This window comes from Xiphophorus hellerii, chromosome 19 (assembly GCF_003331165.1).
Source record: "Xiphophorus hellerii strain 12219 chromosome 19, Xiphophorus_hellerii-4.1, whole genome shotgun sequence".
In the NCBI taxonomy this organism is placed as follows: Eukaryota; Metazoa; Chordata; class Actinopteri; order Cyprinodontiformes; family Poeciliidae; genus Xiphophorus; species Xiphophorus hellerii.
This window is the reverse complement of record NC_045690.1, coordinates 15596326-15615083: the sequence shown is the minus strand read 5'-3', so window position 1 is coordinate 15615083 and position 18758 is coordinate 15596326. Positions and strand designations below refer to the sequence as shown.

The 18758-nt window shown below is 39.3% G+C and overlaps 1 protein-coding gene across 2 annotated transcripts in view; it reads right to left on the bottom strand.

Annotated features, from left to right (window-relative positions):
- Positions 1-1734, bottom strand: part of alk (ALK receptor tyrosine kinase) — a 430726-nt gene extending 428992 nt beyond the window's left edge. Inside the window, exon 1 of one of the 2 annotated variants that reach the window (XM_032546829.1) lies at positions 348-1734. In XM_032546829.1, coding sequence (XP_032402720.1) covers positions 348-1089 — 742 coding nt within the window. In that variant the 5' untranslated portion in view covers positions 1090-1734. The remainder of the gene's footprint in view (positions 1-347) is intronic. The other variant, XM_032546830.1, reaches the window with a different exon arrangement.
- Positions 1735-18758: the final 17024 nt, after the last annotated feature.

Sequence of the window (18758 nt, the reverse complement as noted above, 5' to 3'; positions counted from 1 at the left end):
AAATCATCATGTAAAAGTTTTTTTGTTTTTTGGGGTTTTTTCCCCCCATGGTAGGTTGTAAAAGCAAAATTGAAATGGGCTTTTTCCTGAGTCTACAGATGTAAGCATTGTGTCATTATTCATGGACCATATAAAAAGCCACCAGAAGTGCTCCCTCCACTCCGTGCCCCCGTAAATTGAAATTAGGTTTTTAGGGTCACATAAATCCTTGGGTAAACTCTGTGACAATTACACCCAATCAACTCCAAACGCTTTATTTTGCGCACCAAACTTATTATGAAGAATTGATCATAGCGGACCGTCAATCAAACAGAGAGCAGCATGGCATGAGAGAAACGGTAACTCACCGCGGGAGGAGATCTCCAGGTGCAGGCGGGGATCTGCAGCCCGAATGGCGGCTGTGTAGCGGTCCTCTATCCCGGGCACCTGCGCCTTTTTCTCGGGCATGAGTCGAACCCTGAGCCGGCCCCCGTCCGCTCCGAGCCACCACTCCAGGATCTCCCTGAGGTCCACCTCAAGCAGGAGCACTGTTTCCTCTTCGTACACTTCCAGCCCCCCGCATCCGTTTTTGACCAGATCTTCTCCTATTTCCACCACCACTTGGTTGGATTTCCTGTTCGCCTTGGTTAAGCCCAGATTCAGAACTTTGGACAGCGGCCGCTTGTAGAAGAAGGGGAGCTGTCCATCAGCGGACCTGTTTCCCGACTCTCCTGCGTATCTCGGCTCCACAAAAGTAGCGATGGTTTTCTGCAGAGGAATGCAATGCATTTTTAAGTTTGCGCGCACCGTGTAGCAGCCGCTCAAACTCCGACAATCTCCGTTTAGGGGTCTCTTTATGAACTCCGCCAGATAATATCGCAGCAGCGAGGGCACGGCGAAATCCACGGCCAGGGTTCTCCTTTTGTTTCTTGACATTATGGTCTGGTTCGAGTCTCGCTTGATGCCGATTTCGCCGCTGTTGCCGCCGCCCGTGCCGCCGAAGCCCGCGGCGGGGACATCCATGTCAGCCGTGGTCCTTGGCGGGGCGCAGCGCAGCCCGGTGAAAAATGCCGCAGAACAAACAAGCAAAAGCAACAACCCGACGTTCATGGTTTCACAAGTGGGGTCGGTAGGTTCAGGAAAAATCGCCTCTTGATCCCAAATATGCCCTTCTCTTATCACATAAGCAATGCAAGAATGAAAAATAAATAAATAAAAAATAATCACAGTGCGTATGGATGGATACTGCGTGTCCTGCGCCTCCTCTCCGGTGCGCACCCGAGGAATAACAGGCTTTTACATCCGCTCTCCTCTCACTGTTGCTGTCCTCAGCTCTTCATACGGGAAGAAAAAAAAAGAGTCTCATTTCCCTCCACTCTGTGCTTTTGCCACAATGCCTTATATCGCCTGTGCCAGCAACAAGACGCACTCCGGGACGGTGATTTATATGCCGCTCGGGTCCGCTTCGGTGCCTTTCAAAGACTCCCTGTCTCTTGGCACAGTTGTGACGGCGGTACAAGTGGTCTCTCTGTCAGCGGAGAGGAGGGGGGGCGAGAACGCCGCAACCGTGTATTCAGAAAGGGAGCAGAAAATTCCGGTGGTCCATTAAAGTTAAGAAATAACATCTGAATCCTCCTCCTGCTTCTAATCTCTGATCGTCGCCTCTTCCGTGCGTGAACATGCGGTAAAGTCATTCACACATCCATACAACGTCAGCCAGTGAGAGAGAGGAGGAGAGAAAAAATCCCTCAGCAGGCACCGCGGACGCATCTTATGCGCCCTCAGAGCAGCAGTGACGGAGTCTGTATCTTTATTGGAATTAGAAATGCCTCAAGATATTTCAGAACAACTCCGCATTGTCCCTCATGACTTTTCTCCCCCCCTTTTTTCAATGAATCATCTAGTCTATTTACGTGTCCGGAAATTGGATTGGATTAGTCGCTTTCTCCCCAAGCTGTGTGCAAATCACATAGTTTCATAGGGCGGCAATTTGGGTCCCATTCTGCTTTGTTATATTTTACGACCAGAGGCCCTTTTTTTTTGTTTTGAAGATCAAATAGGTGCCATGTTGCCAGTTCGTGCCTCCTTACTTGGAAATCAGGAGGTCTGTTGGGTTGTAGGCGCAGCGTTGCCAGAAAATGCTCCTCTGCCACGTCCCCTCACCTGGAGATACCCCCACCCCGTTTCTGTTCTGTTCGTTGAAGTTGATCAAAGAGGACACCCACTAGATGGCGTTAGCGCATACTCCTGCTTAAATACAGTTTCATTGATAAATCCCTTCATTTAAAAAAAAAAAAAATCTGTATTTTAAATACTGTATCATTACTTGCCTTACCTGCGATATTACATGAATCATACAGGTGAGTCATTTCTTTAGAATACTGATAGACATTTACTTATTTGTGTAATTAGTAGTTTATTTTAGTAAACTAGAACTATAATTTAGCACTGATAAAGGGTTCCAGTGCATCGAACAGGTTTTCAGATAATGACCTAAATCTTACAAAATGCAGTTTTCACATGATTTAGTTTAGCATGGGGGTTAGAAGGAAATCAATCTGACTATATAAAACAGAATTTTCCCCTTAAGTCTAAACACTAGCTGTGCCAGATCTATGGGGAAAAAACCTAATATCAAGTATTTAAGATGACTGGCAGTAACTCTTTTTAATCTCCGAGTGTGAATTTTGGCCCAGTCGTCTTTGCAGAAATGTTTTAATTCAGCCAATTAAAACATTTGGCTCAATATTAGGTTCTTATATTTCAGGCTCTAAAATATAAGAGCCTAATATATCCATTTATAGTCATACAACAGCACTTTATGAAGAATTTAAGCCTTAAAACGCTGTTTGGTATTTATTCAGGTTATTCTTATCTAATATCAAAATTAGTTTAATCTAAAAGCACTTAAGGTTGACCAAGAGCATAAGAAATACGTTTGATGGCAAAGTTTTTGTGGAAAGTTGAATATCCAGTCTAATTAAAAAACAACATTTTAATACAGAGTTTGAAAAGGAGAGTAATTCACAAATGACTGTTGCTAAAGAAGCTGGCTGTTCAAACTGTGCTGCAACCACATAAACTGGACGTTAAGAGGGAGGAAACATACAGTAGTGCCCAAGTAACAGGGATAAACTCAGCCTTGAGAGGATTGTGAAGCAAAGCCCATTTAAGAGTTTAGGGGAGATTCACACGTTGTGGACTTCAGCTGGAGTCGGTGCTTGAAGCGGCAACACACACTGCTGCATCCAGAGCCTGGGCTAAAACTTTTGCATTCTTTGTGTTAAGTCAGCTATGAAAAAGAAATGGCTGGAGCTTTTTTATCTAGGTTAAGGAGAAAAAAAGACCAGGCTGCAGTTCACTGATCTAAGGTTCACTTTTCAGATGAAAGTAAACATAGCATTTTATTTGGAAATTATGATAGCAGCATCTGGAGGAAGAGTGGAGAGGCATTCATACAAATTATGAAAGCAGGTCCTGGATGTTTTGTGGCAGGTCTGCAGGTTGAAATGTGAATGCAGTAACTAAAAATGGCACAGAGAACAGAGCATGATGATGCATCCCCATAAAGCTACTTCTTTCTACTTTTAACTTACTTAGGGTTTCGAGTTAAATTGAACGTGTTGCTTTCACATCAATGTTTTCAAAAAGTTGTGTTTACAAGGTCTAACAATCTTTATTAATATCAGGGTTTCCCCCTGTGTAAGCCTGGCGGGCCACCAGGGTTCCTTCCTTGTGACCCCAACCGGGCTAAGCACTGCTTATTTTTTTAAGTCTTTTAAAAATGTTTGCATTTTTTAAGACTTTATAGTTTGTGTTCACATATTAATCTTCCAATCTTTAATAGCACATAATTATCAAGATAAATTTTAAAAATTCCTTTAAACTTTAAACATTTTTTTAACTCAAAAACATGACGGGCTGCTGGATGATTGCACCCAACCACCGGGCTGAGCAAGTTTTCTGGGGGAAACCTTGAATATGTACTGTCCCCTTTTAAAATAAAACAAAACAGTTGAATTTTAACATAGAGGTAAGCACAAAATGTGCTTATGCATCTTTAGGAAGACTAGAGAGAGAGATTTGCTTTGGCGGGTTATGTAAAATAATTATACAAATTAAAATGTTGTTTGCAGTTAGAAAGGCATTTAAAATCTCCTATAACCCACAAATATGTGATCATAACTCGTTTTTTTTTTTTTTTAGTTTACTAGCCATATAGTCAAACTTGTGCATCTCTTACTTTGAATTAATTTGATAAGATCACTTATTTCTTGGACTGACCTATCTGCCAAGAATATTTCTGTGGTGAAGACACCAAAAACAGGACAAGATTATATAGCTATTTATTTAATAATCCCTTGAACTCTTTTTGATGAAAGTTGTTTGTACATTAGAGGAAGACTAAGGAGCAAAACCCAACTCTGTGATATTAAAATCAGTGTACAGTACCAACCAGCAGACAGACTACTTCACAACATCAGAGATATGCAGGAGAAACTGACTGAGAAAAAAAAAAGTAAATAAAGATGCACTGACTGGAGCGATAAAGCAGAATGGGGTTGATTGTGAATATGGAGTGGTGTAATGAGGAGAAGCGCAGCGGAGGTCACGAAGATGTAAATTCAAAAGAACAGTTCAAAAAATAAAACTCAACTGAAGGACAGTCCAGCTGACAGCAAAACAAAACAAAGCAACCAAAGATTAAATAAATGAAACTCAAGAACAGGATGAAGATACAAGCCATGATAAACTGTCCAAGAAATGTAATAACAAGGGAGGCAAACAAGTAAAACAATAAAAAATAAGATAAAGAAAATACTTTTTCCAAACTTTATACAAATTCTTTTTCAGACTTATCATTTATGAGTTCTCAATGCATGTCACCTAATTTTATGATATGACAAACAAACATTACCCAAGGACATTATGGTGAACATTTTTACACTATCCAGGTTTTCTAGGTGGAACCTGCAAAACACATACACGCAGTAAATATCAAAGGAAAGAAGAAAGGAAAAAAGGAACGAAGGAAAGAAAGAGGGACAGAAGGAAGGAGAAGAAAAAGGGACTCAAGAAAGAAAGAAAGTAGAAAGGAAACATGACAAAAAACTGAGGGTAAAGAAAAAGAACAAGTAAAGGAACAATGAAAAGTGAAGGACATAAGAGAGGGAGGGCATATGGAAGAATGGTTGGAAGGACAGAGAGGGAAGAGAAACATGAAAGCAAAGACAAAAGGAAAAATTACAATAATTACAAATTACAATAACAAACAGTGTGAAGAAAAAAGAAAAATAACAGAAAAGAAGGAATAACACATGGAAGGAAGAATAGAAAGACACAGGGAGAAAAGGACAGAAGGACACGAAGAAAGAAAAACAGACGAGGAAAATCAGAAAGAATTAAAAAAGGAAGTAAGGACAATTGAAGAGACGCCAATAAGGAAGTCTAGTGATTACACCAGAAACAAAGGAATGACAAAAGGACACAAGGAAGCAAAAAATGCAGAAATAATGAAAGAGGGAAACATAAAAGAAGAAAAGTGAGGAAGAAAAAACACAAAGAAAGAAAAACACAGGGAGGCAGAAGGAAGGACAGAAGAAGGTAAAGAGGCACAGAAAAAATACATAAAGGATGGTCAACTTTTGGTCAAGAGGACAGGGGATGAAGCCTGGATCTATAAATGTTTTTGCAATGCACAAGGACCCTGAAAGAAATGGTTCTTGATAATAGGAAGATCTCTGCCTAAAAAAAGAACCGATCTAAAGTTGTCCTGAATGCATTTTAGAGAGAACCATCCCTGTATTGTGTGTGTGTGTGTGTGTGGGGGGGGGGGGGGGGGGGGGGGGTGTGTGTGTGTGTGTGTGTAGCAGATTATTATCAGCACATCATATTCACCCCCATCAGCAGGAGAGAGTAACCCAGCTGAGCTCGCTGCCCTGCTGCTGTGCTTTATTACCGCCGTCCCACAGCTACTCAGCATTATTCATAACATAGTCCTACATTTTCTGCCCTGGCTCTGAGCAGCAGCAGCCCTCTGATTGCACAACAATACTTTGTATTTAAATCACAAGAGAAAAAAAATCCAATATTGATATTAAAGAAACTGAATTATCAGGTCAGTTGACCAGTCAATATGTTGTTCCTCCTCTGTGCTGATACCTATTGAGTAATTAAGATTTACTAATGGAGAGGTCATTTAAAACATTTATTACTGATAGATCTTTGCCTAAGTGTCCGACAGTCTGGTCCCCCTTCCTTTTCGACTCGGATTTACTGTTTGAATCGGATTGAGTAGAAGGGACAAGGTCCTATTGGTCTATTTGTGATTAGGCTGTTCACAACATGATGCACTGAAAGGCAGACAATTTCACTTTTGCAGTGTGAAAAAGCAGTAGATTGCAGTCTTGTTCTTAATTTGTCAAAATGTAATTTTTAACTGAAAAACACCCACACAGTTGTCCGTCCTTACACATCAAGCACAAGTATTTTACCGAAAAAATTACTGGATTTTAGCTGCAAGGTAATGGCAAATGTGTATCTTTGGGTTCGGGGAGTGGGAAAACACACTCACTAGAAAATAAATCTAACTTTCTGGTTGGTGTGTGTCTCGTTACATACTGTGTAAAACTAACATGTTTACGTCCGGAGAGCTTAAAACCGATCCAAAATTTAATTTAGGGAACAGTCTGGTCCATTCTGGACTTAGACCCAATTGAGATGCTGTGGCACAACCTTAAACATAAAATTGTACTTATAATGACCTCAGCATCTGTTTCTCATCTTTACAAGTAGTTTTGTGCATCTAACAACATAAAATGTGTCCAACCATGAGGAGTTTTCAGCTATAGTGCATTTAAGAAAAAGGGCAGGGAAATAATCTGAGCTGATCAATTCCAGACATAGTCCATGATATTTCTTTGGAATAGCATGGTTGAATGGTGGGAAAACATCAGATTATTTCATGAGAACCTATAGATATGTCTGTATATTTTGATCTGACCTGATTGAAATGGAGAAAAAGTGGAAGGAGACGCTGCAAAAAACTTTTTTTTAGATTAATTATGTATCCACTTTCTGACCACATTATTCAAAACAAGCTTGTTTTATTCATAGTGGGACAAGGTGAGGAATCAAAAATGACGGTGGATGGAGTGAATGAGGCCACATTGCAGACACACTCAATCTGTTCAATATCTAATCTCTGCTGCTTGATGCTACACAAGCTGCTCCCTTTCTCTGCATAATATTTCACATTAACGCTTGAGACTCTGCCTCGTAATTGCCTCATTGTTACTCCAGCGTCTGCGGCCAGATAAAACATGGTTAAATGCCAGTTAATCTCTTCAAACAGGTATCTGCAGATAAACTTAATCAGACAATAGCAGATGATTTTCCAAGATTAAATGGAAGTTTGATCATTTGGGTTCTCGGGGCAAATGAACAGTGGAAATTGTGAAGCCATTCAGTGAAACAAGACAATATCTGGACTTATTAATAAAAGATTAAATACATCCGTAATGTTGGCTAAATTGATTTTTAACTAGCAAAACCCAAAATCAAGGATCAGAGCCGCCGTTCCATTTCTCACGCTAAATTGGTTTTGATGAACAGATATTTATGCACATAATGATGATTCAGATGGGTTCATTTGGAGCTCTGCTGGCTGAGAAGAAGGGCTCTCCCTCTTGACGCCTATTGCTTTATTCCCAGTAATAAGCACACACAGACCACCAAGACAACTTCATTACTTTGTGGTTGATCAGTCACTTGTACTCATCAGTAATCATGGAGTAAAACAAATCCAAAACTAGGTGTTGGTGCTGCTCTTTGCAGGAATCCTTCTGCTGCCTCACATTCAAAAACACACACACATGCAGTCCTGTAAAGTCAGCTCTGCAACCACAAAGATAGGTTAGATGTCCACGACATTGCCAAAAGTGTTGGGTCACTTGCCTTCATATAGACATGAACCGTTATGTCAGCCCACCCATTGCAGAGATGAAAGTTTCAACTCTTCTGGGAAGAATTTCCGCCAGATATAGGAGTGCATTTATTGGAATATTTGGACAGCCATCCGTCGGTAAGACACTAAGGTTTGACAAAAAGAGCTGGTTTACTGTCTTGCCTTTAATTTAGCTCAAAAGTATTCTTCTGAGTTGAAGTCAAGACTATGCAATCTCCTGCTTCCACATTAAAATTGCCCTTCTTTTTCCTTATGGATCTTGCTTTGTGAATTAGTGCACAGTCATGTTGGAACAGAAAGGGGCCATCTCCATTGTCCAAAGAGCCTGTCTCAGGCTCTAATCTACTTTTCTTGGAGTTCTCGCACAATGCAAATAAATCTTTGATATTTTTTATTATTATTTAAACAAACTGACCATGCAAATAAGTATCAACTTATTCTATTTTTTTTTCTTTAGTGTCCAAAAGGTCACGAATCCCTGGACAAAGAGCCATGTCCCCCATATTTAAAAAGAAAACCCAACAGGGGTCCATCCATTTTTCACATCTATACCCCAGTTTCCATTTTGCCCAGGGGCTGTGTTTGAAATCCAGCTCACAGGTCAGTCCATGAAATAAAGAGTTGGTGGGGGAGTGGTAGTGTGATAAATTACACACAGATAAGTTCTTACAAAGACCCTCCGCCCCCCTTCGGGCGCTGCTTTTCATGTTGAGCAGCAAAACCCATAAATCAACAGCTGAATCTCTGCAAATGGTGGCCTCTTGCAGCCAGCGTGATTAAACCTTACGGCCTGCTCCGTGCTGCTTCCGCAGATCTCGATGTTTTGAGAGTTGGCCTGAGAAAAGCAACAAATAATAAAAATAAAAATCCTCCAATTACACATTCTTCCAGCCATATTTTACATTTTGCAGATGTTGCATGCACATCATGAAACATAAGTGGTTTAGAAAGGAGGTGTTGGGCTCCAAGAGACAGCTCTGTGTTTTTTGCTACATCAAGGCAAAACTCCAGCTTCCTTTAGCATTCCCACCTCATGACTTTGGTTCCATAAATCAAACCCTGTGGACCTGCCGTGTTGAAGAAAAGCAATAAGGGTTTAAGAGGAAAACTGTGGAAAACAGATGATTCTGCAGAGAAAGTGTTGAAGATTTTCCTGCAGACAGCTCCAATAAGAGCTTAGCAGGGTGGTCAGCTCGTATAGTTCATGCTTACAGGTACAGTGGGGTAAACATTTGATAAGTGGCAATGCTCTGGGTGGTGAACTTGACAAATGTCAGGCTTTAGTTCAGGTCCACTGAGCCCTGTGCATGACCAATGCTCACATTAATCATTGCACTGCAGGGGTTGAGCCTGCTATAGCCAGACAGTTAGCATGTAATGCCTGCATCCAGCAAAACTTTAGCCTGATTCAGTTGGTACAAAAAAAAAAAACACCATTCAGGACAGTTTTGGACAACAGTGTTAATTGCAGTAAATGGACAGATGTATCTTTTTTGTATGACAGTTAAACCTGCCAAATGTCACTTTACGATGTTGCCAACCATGACTGCGAATTAAATTCAGGCATCTTTCGTAAAGTGGCTACAGTTAGTTAGACTAATGGCAGGCATTAGCCTTTTATAAAGGCTGCACACATGTCCCTCCGTCTCCTCATCAAGGTGTGAAAAACTGTTATGTATTCAGATTCAGGCGAGGAAGATAATAAATAAAAAGGTTGCAGAAGCACACAGGATGCAGCGTGGGCAAACTTGTTTTCACCATGACACTGTCGACCTCCAGCCTCCTCTGAACCAAAGGAACTGTTTGAAAATTCTCTTTAATTTACAACAGAGTGATCGTGTTTACCAAACGCCAGCCTCAAAGGCACACACGAGAAACGACGCTTCCCGTTCTGCCTCCAACATACAGATGGAGGGCAACAGTGGACACTAATTATGTTCAGAAGATATAAACAGAGCACATTTTAAAAAGAGCACTTAGAGTACTGTGAAAAATGAGAAACTACCAACTATTTCACTATGCTGTCCATCATAACCAAAATGTTTTGAGGAATTTTGAAATTTTAAGCTTTTCTTTGAGTTTGGGTTGCATTTCCTTGTTTTTCCTGATTTTCAGAGGAAAATCTCAGACCTATTCCTCAGACAACTATTCCTCGCCTGTGTATTTTCAACATTCTTTTTATTATGTTTCATCCTGGTATATTATTTCTACCTTATTGTACGAGTATGGATTATCTGGAAATTATTCAGGTTTTATTTGCATCTAAATCTGCCTCTTTAATCTGTGCTTAAACAACAGATATAATTTCAACAGAAAGACAGTTACTACCAAAGAGCAAAGAGATAAAGAATATGGCATTCAGTAGATGATCAGATGAACGATCAAGGCAATGTGCTATGTCTTTGGATTTTTTTCTTATTTCTTTATGAGAAATTACTTTCAAATAAAGTTCCTATGTAAGATGTTTTTAGGGTTCACACTTCTCTTTTTTAGTACCCAACTTGGTGTGTGAGCGAAAACACAAGAAACATGCTGGAAACACACAGAAAGCCTGAAGTGCTAAAGACCACTTAAAGAACGGACAGAAAAACAGATGGTTGGAAAGACGGACGGAGGGCGGTGGATTATTGAACATAAATATGCTTTTATTCACAACATATATTGACATTAATTCACATGATACCCTGAATGTCACTGTGCTTTCATTTCTTCCTCAAACCACGTCTTCACAAAGTCTGATCAGTGAGAATAAAGCAACATCTTTATCTTTTAAAGTTTAGCATTTTACCAGTTCAAAAGGAACTGGTTGCCATTAACATGACTAAAAGGGTCGGATCATTTCTTGATGCAGGCCTGGAATGTGTTCAGTCACCTCAGTGTCACAGTCATTGGTTTTTAAACCCTAGTTAACAGTCTTTTTCTCTGAAGCAAAAAGGAAACTTTTAAATCTTACTCTGACTTTTTAATAAGGATATTTTCCAGATATTTATTTTCATGAAAGCCCAAAACGGTCTCAGCTTAGTGTTCAAGCTGTCACTGACTAGATTTATTTGCATTTTTGCTTTAGCTATTCTAAAAAATTGTCATCCTCAGCTTCAGCCAGAATCACTTACTTACTGGGTTCCAGTCCACGGTAAATTTAAAATAAGCAGAAGATGGTGTTGTGACACACATGCGGCAACAATATTAAAAGTTGCAAATGCTGCACATTTCTGAATGCAGTTTGGTTATGACCAGACATTATGGACTCACATAGACCGCCATCACAGCCTACAGCAAAATAGCAATGCACCACAAATTTGCATTTTTACAGCAGGAAGCACTTGGTTTATTTGTGTGAAATAAAACACTTTTCTAGTCATGCAAACCACTTAAAGTTGCTTTCAACCATCTCTATTCCCAGAAGTTCACAGATTCCTACTCCAATCAGTAGGCAGCTTACGGTAAAGCATTATGCACAAAAACACTAATCTTCCTACTGAACTACAGCAACTGCAAAGATGCATCGAGAAATTGGCTGGTGACTGAAATTGCCAGATTTTAAACAGGACATGAAATAACCTGACATGAAGTTCTGATCTTTCTCCAATCAGTAAATGCTCCATTGTGTTTGTTGCCATGTGGATGAATGGTCTTCAATGTAAGAGCTGTTACGTTCTCAATTTTCAGTGTTGGTGAGGTGTTAAACACAGAACGCACAAAGATGTTGTTCCTGTACTTTTCAATAGCATGTCTCTGTAGGTCTATCATTCATTCAGACTGGAAGACAGCAAGAATGATGAAAATTTGTAGCAGGTAACAGGAAGGTCAGAGGAAGTTTTAGTTTTTATCCTTGAGTGTTTCATGAGTCTTTCATGAAAACATTCTGAATTTTGAAATGGTTGCAGCCTTTGAAAATGTGAGGAAATACTCAGAGGCAGCTGTTTTGGTAAACATGCTAATCATAATCCAACTTCAAGGATGTTGAAGCAACAAGTAGATCTGTCTAAATGTTTGGTTGCTATGAGTACTAAACTACACAATTGATCGCACCATCAAATGACATCAGAACCTCTTCTAAGTGCCTGGTTAAATTTTATTTTTCTTGGAAATGTTCCCACATTGCTGGGGGAAGTCCCCTTTGTTTACATGAAGCACTTAAAGGATGAGTTCTTCAAGATGGGTTTGCTGAAAGACTCTGATTAAAGGGTCTGTTAATCTAAACTGTCTGTCTAAACAATGAACACAGTACAATGATAAGCCGCAAATGGTCTTAAAAAAATAGATATGAATTTATTATGTGTTTATATGATATCCTACCCCTTGTTTTGATCACTGTATCATTGTACCTTCTGCCTATATTAGAGGCGTGTGCTCCCTTTTTAGCTCCTTAAAGACAAACATGTTTGTGTGAAGTACTGCAGTTCGCGCCAAAACGAGTTGCTCTCAGACACACTTTAAAACAGCGGAAAGACGGGCTTGTGGAGCTACAATAACCAGCATTCAGACCAAAGTATTGCAGTTCCACTTTACATGGATCACAACTGAATGATTTAAATGTGAAAAGTAAATATTTAAAAGCATGATACATCCACTTTAAAGCTTTACGAAAATCATATCGGAAATAGACTGCTGCATCTCTAGACTGGTTTCTTACTTATCGGCAACAATGGCAGAAAAATTAAAAGAAGCCGTGAAATAACTTGACCTTTTATTTCACAAGCATATTCTCACAAAGAAAGTTTTTAAAAATAATGAAATCCTTAATGTGACGACATTTATACAGAAGGAACCAAAATCCCACGTTTAAAAATTATCGCTGAAACGCAATTTATTGCTGACACACTTGCACCCTTACCTATCCTTATGAAATGAATGTAACCTTCAATAATTTATAATTTATTATGTTGATCAGTGCCGAGGAACTGAATTGGTAATTGTGAACATCTTGATTCCTTTAGAGTAAATATGACATGGCACAAAGGGCAATTTCTCTTAGCCTCTTCTCGAGGTGGGAGAGAAGAGAGAACATCTTGTTAATGTAAGGCAGAGATGAGTCAGAACACAGCAACAAAAAAATAGATTCTTGCCTGAACTTGTTCATCTCTATAATCAGAGCAATTATCATACAGTTTAGAACAAGTGGAACTGTGAGAAACAAAGCTGTAAAAAGTGGCATTTTAGGGTCACCAAGTTTCCATAACAACCAGTTTAGAATAGCAACATACTGTAATCCCTCATTGAGTGTTTCCAGTACCAAAAAAATCCTTTTTAGTAACATCACAAAAGTAAACATGCAAGTTTGCTAAACTCTAATAGGACTTTGACTGAGAATGTCTGTTTTAGTCAGATGGAACTAAGAATGAGCTTTTCTAAAAGACAATTGAAAATAAAGGAGAAAAACAAACAAAAAAAAGTTAACCAAAACCACTAATAAGATAATTATGGAAAGAATTAATGATAACCAAAAACATGATATGTAACATCAACGACCCTTTTCATATGAGCGCAGCTACAAGCAGCATGATATCAGAATCATTTAATGATGTGAAACTCTGCTTAAAACAACCAAACCAAACAGCCGAGACAAAAATTTGCAGTAAATGCAAATTTATTTTCACTTACATCCTATTAGATCCCAATCAGATCAAATATTATAAGTCCAACGTCCTAAAAGCTGTTTTATTGAAGCTTCCCGGTGTAATAGTTAAAATGTTTTATGGGCTATTTGATCATTGTGACTGGGTTTATGGTTTAGCTTGGGTATCTTTATATTATTTCTCGTAAATGTTTAGAAAATTTAAGCAGCCATCATATTCAGTTGGCACTGTGTATAACTCAGCTTTGAAGCCTTGATTGCAGGGGCCATTTCTCTCTGTTACAGCTCTGTCATTTGTATTTGCAGATTTCCCTCAATCACACTACGGAAGCTCAGCACTGAATTACTGGACTATCACTGCCATGTGATACTGTACAGTTGCTCTGCTCATGCTTCCTCATGCAAGCATGGTTTGGAAAATATCACTGTAGACAGTTAGATGAAGGGTAAATTGTAAGAACGAGCAAAAACATTACTTTTTAAGCATGATAGATGGACAAATGAACGGACAGATGGAATAATGGACGAACGGATGAATGACTTAGCCAACAGAGACAGACGTATGGATGCATGAACCAATAGATAGACAAATAAATGGATGGGTGGATAAATAAACCAATACACAGATGGAAAAATTAAGGGATGGATGGACGGAGAATACCAAGCACACTGATATTTGCCATCTTATTTGAATATATATTCTTGGCAGCATTGTTTAAGCTCAATTCTATGGAACCAAGAGGAAGGACAGGTGACCAAATGGATAGATGGAAGGAGAGATGGATGGATGAACAGACAGAAGGATAGGTACAAGTAGATGGGTTCATGGATCAATGGGCAGATGAATGGATGGACAGAAGAGTGGCTAGATAGAATGATGGATAAACAAATAAATGGATGAAAAAACTGGCAAGATGGATGGATAGATGGAAGAAGAATGAATGGATGGATGGATGGATGAGAACCATCAAGGCATTTCAGTATTTTAGCAGACTTTGTGTTAATTTGAACAGCAGTTAATACCAATTTAAACCCACTACTATGATGTTAAAAGAAAAAAACTGCTAAGTCAGTGACGTCTTACCATAGCATGTTTATTTATAAAAGCATTGAAAAGCTGATGTTCACCCCCTCCCCCCAACACACACACGCAAATGCACACAAAAAAGAAGAGAACTTCAATAAGAACATGAAAACATTTTGAGTAATTTTCATCACATCTTTCCCAGAACAAATGATGCAACACAGCTATTTCTTTTTTTGATTTTCTAATTTTTTTATGTGCATACAATTTTAAATAAGCTACTGAGTCAGAATCCAGATTTGTGAAATACTCACCGTTGCATTTCAGCTTCCCTAGAAACCGGGTTGTGGACATTCGTTTCTTTGGCATATATGAGGGTTTTTTTCTTGAAGGATCACCTGATTTTACTATGAACAACATGCGATCATCAGGTGTGATACAGTTTATACCCATCTGTACAGAAAAGGATAATAATTGTGTTTATCTCCACCTTTGCAACTGACTTGATTATGAGCCAAATAGATTGGGACAGATGCAGTTCAGTTTTCCTCACTTGCTGATAGAAAACATGTTCTCCGGGAGTGAAGGAAAGAACCTGCAACTCGTTTTCCTCTGCTTCATCACTTCATGTTGTTATTGTCGGCTGGGCACCTCACAATGAATTCACTGCCTCAATGGGTGCCGCGGTTCTCTGAGTGCATTGGAAATGTTTAAAAATTGACAAGCTGACCACTTCTAAAAGAAATCCATCTTTTCCTGAAAATGAATTTTTACAACCACAGGCCTCGAAGATGATGAAAAACATGCAGGGTAAAATAGGAAGCGGTTCTGGCACTGGGAGCCTCTTAAAAAATGAAACAACACACACACAAACGCCTACACACGCCAACACACACTACCTCAGGTCCTTATCATCATGCTTGGGATTGGATCTGTATGCTTTAATATGCTTATAGCTTAGAAATACGAATTTCCTTCATGTCGAGGTTTATCCCTCCATCTGTAAAAAAAAAAAAAAAACATTTCTCTAAGGGCTGCTATATTCTTATATCAATGAGTACAGTCTTGCCTTTGTGCGCTGGAATGTGTTTAGCTGTGGGATCATTCATCACCCATCTGTGTGGAAATGGGAATTACTGATCAGAGGTGGTGCACGGCTAAAACTCCTATGAAGGCCTCCAGACTAACAGAGGACGAGTCTCTTGTTTACTCACCCTTTTCCTGAATGAATGAACAAGCACAAAAAATATTATAGTCATGATTTGTTAGCTGCAATGCAGATTCATCAGTCATGGAAACCCGTCACACAATCTCCAGTGATCACCAGCAATCATTCGTTTGAGAGTTATGGATTGTGCACAGCTAGGTGAGTTTGTCGGTGTTGGATATTTTCTCAATTAGTCCACAATCGACCTGCTGGAGCCTAATGGCCTATTTGCGGTCAACTCCGGCACCGACTTCTGATGAATTCCCACTCTGGAGACGACGTTAGCGGCTGGATGGTGAGGACCAATTCGAAGACCAGGCTGGCTGAGGAAAAAAAATGGGAGAGGAGACGGTGCTGTCTGGGGCTTTGGGGTGATTCTTCAACAGATGCTTGTCAATATGACCTGGCGCCTTGCTACTGGGCATCAAACCTCAAGATGATGTACTGAGTGGACAGAGGAGAAGGTCACAGAATGAGACTCTGTGACATAAATATCCGGGCAGAGGTTTAGCAGATGACGTGTTACTATAATCAGTCTGCATCAAATGTCTCAATATATCAAAAGTCAGTTATGAACCATTTCTTTCCAAATCAGTAACCTTTAAAAAATCTTAAGAGATTATATATTTCTCAGAAATAAGATTCATTTCGCTGGTTATTTACACATAACCAGCAAATATATTTATTATCAGATTATTTTATTTATTTTTACTAAAATACAAAAACTAATTCAATCAACAGAGCCAACACAAAATCTACTGTCTGCTTTTTTAGAGAGAAAAAGTGATATTTTTCTGAATAAGAAATAAATACTTAAAATATTATCTAATTTTAGAGACTGAAGGAAGGAAGGTAGAATAACAATGTTATAAAAATAAAGACAAAGAATGGGAAAAAGGAAGACAGGGACAGAAGCAGATCAGGAATAAAAAAAAATAGAGAAAGCAGGAAGTTTAGATAAAGAAAGGAAGGAAGACAGAAAGGACAGGAAGAATAAAGGGAGGTAGATCGCCAGTAAGAACAGCAAGGCAGGCTGTTCTTACTGGTGATCAGCCTTCCTGAAGGAAAGACGGAGGAACTGAGTAAGGAATGAACGAACAAGTTGAGGACAAAATGAAGGACAGGTCAGACGCAAGACACAAGACAGAATGAACAGAACGAAGAAAGGAAAAAATAGAAGAAAATACAACTTTAAAACAAAAGGAATTACAAAAATATTTGTGGAAACCTGGATATGTTTCCATACTTCTATTCTTTTTCTGTACTTGTCCAAACAAGTAAAATACTGAAATCAAATTCTATACATTTCTGGACATTCTGGACTTCATAGAAACCCTGAATCCAGAAGGTTTATCATTATATTTCAGAGGGCCTTGATGAAAGCAGTCACGTGTGTGTGAAAGTTCAGATTTGAACTGCTTGTGGTCACTACAGGGGTTAGAGGTGAATAAATGGTGGATTAACTGCTGGACAGGATGCATACAGTACGAACTGGCACATTAATAATCCTGGTCTGAATGTAAAAAAAAAAGGAAAATCTCTCAATTGGGTTGCATCCGGAGGAAATGAGCAATAAAAATAGATTAAAGCTATGCTATTCAGCTATGCACGACCTTTTTTGGCAGAATCATCAGTTTATATTCATCCCTATCCTCTTATTTTTATCTTTCAGTCTTGCTCCAACAGACACACATCCGATGCTTTCCGTTCTTCCATTGCAATATAAATACGGCATTTATTTAGCAGCTGTGCATATTTACAGATTCCAGAAGCGGAATAACTTAGTGGCATGTAAAGGAAGAATAAGGCAGGATGGTGTAGGATGTGCAGCATGTGCGGACCACCAGGAGCCGGCGGAAATAAGAAATTGCCCTCATCTTGGCTTCTCGTTTTCTTTAAATTGCTACAAGTAAAAGCAGATGCGACCCTGAATTCAACTGGTCGTGTCCCCCAGTGTTTCCATTTTCTTTTAGGTTTCCTTGTTATCGTGGATCCAGCAGACACCCCTCCCCTCCCCCCCACTCCTCTTTGTTTTGGTCTGTCTTCTGAATAGTAAAGCAGGAGTTTGGCAGAATTCAGACTGCTACATCCACAAGCTGTTCTCACGAGCACCGTTTTTCCTCTCTTCATATCTTCCAGTGTTGTCAGGCCCAAAACGAAACAAGATAGGAACAGCCTGTTATTACTAAATAATTTAGGAGATAATTTGATTTTAGCATATTTTCACTCAATTGCTATCAAATACTCCAGTGTTTAACCACAAAAACTGGAAGACAACTTAGAACTAAATACAAGTCACATGTTACTGCCTAATGATCTGATGCCTTCATCTTGTAAGTCGACTAGAGTCATTTAAATTTATTCTTTCTGATGTCTGGAGAGTGCTGACAGGAAAAACCTTTTACGACAACTTCACCCAAACCTGAACTCTTCAACAGTACCTGACAGAAAAGGTACTTCTCTGTTTAGGCTCTCTTAAAAGGAGAAACTAATCCTTTGAAACTGCAGTAACTAAACATTTTTAACATCTCAATAAATTAGAACATTGAGATTTTAATTAATTAATTCAGTTCTAATAATTAATGTAATATAAAGATCATGCCATGCACTGGTGTTGCTATAATCCAAAATCAGGACAGGGCATGCACGATGAGAAGGCAGGGTTCCCCCAGTATATTATAGGCCTGGCGGTCCACCATGCACCGCCAGGCTAAGCCTTTCTTGTTTATGCTTTTAGGAAAATAATAATAAATAAAAAAACAATTTTTTTTTCTTAAAGCCGGATTGTAAGCGTCTCTGTTGCTTTGAGTGTTTCACTGGCGGAGCAGATGTATTCCTAAAGGATATGTTTATAGAAGGTAGGTTTATAGTTTATCCATTTAAAGCCAGACCAATCACACCGCTGGCGCCTCTGCACGTTGCCTCTCGCGCTGCAGCAGCTTAAGTTTACCTCAGCATGGATCCCGAGAGCCTCCTTTTACTCAAATTGGACACAGGCTGACCT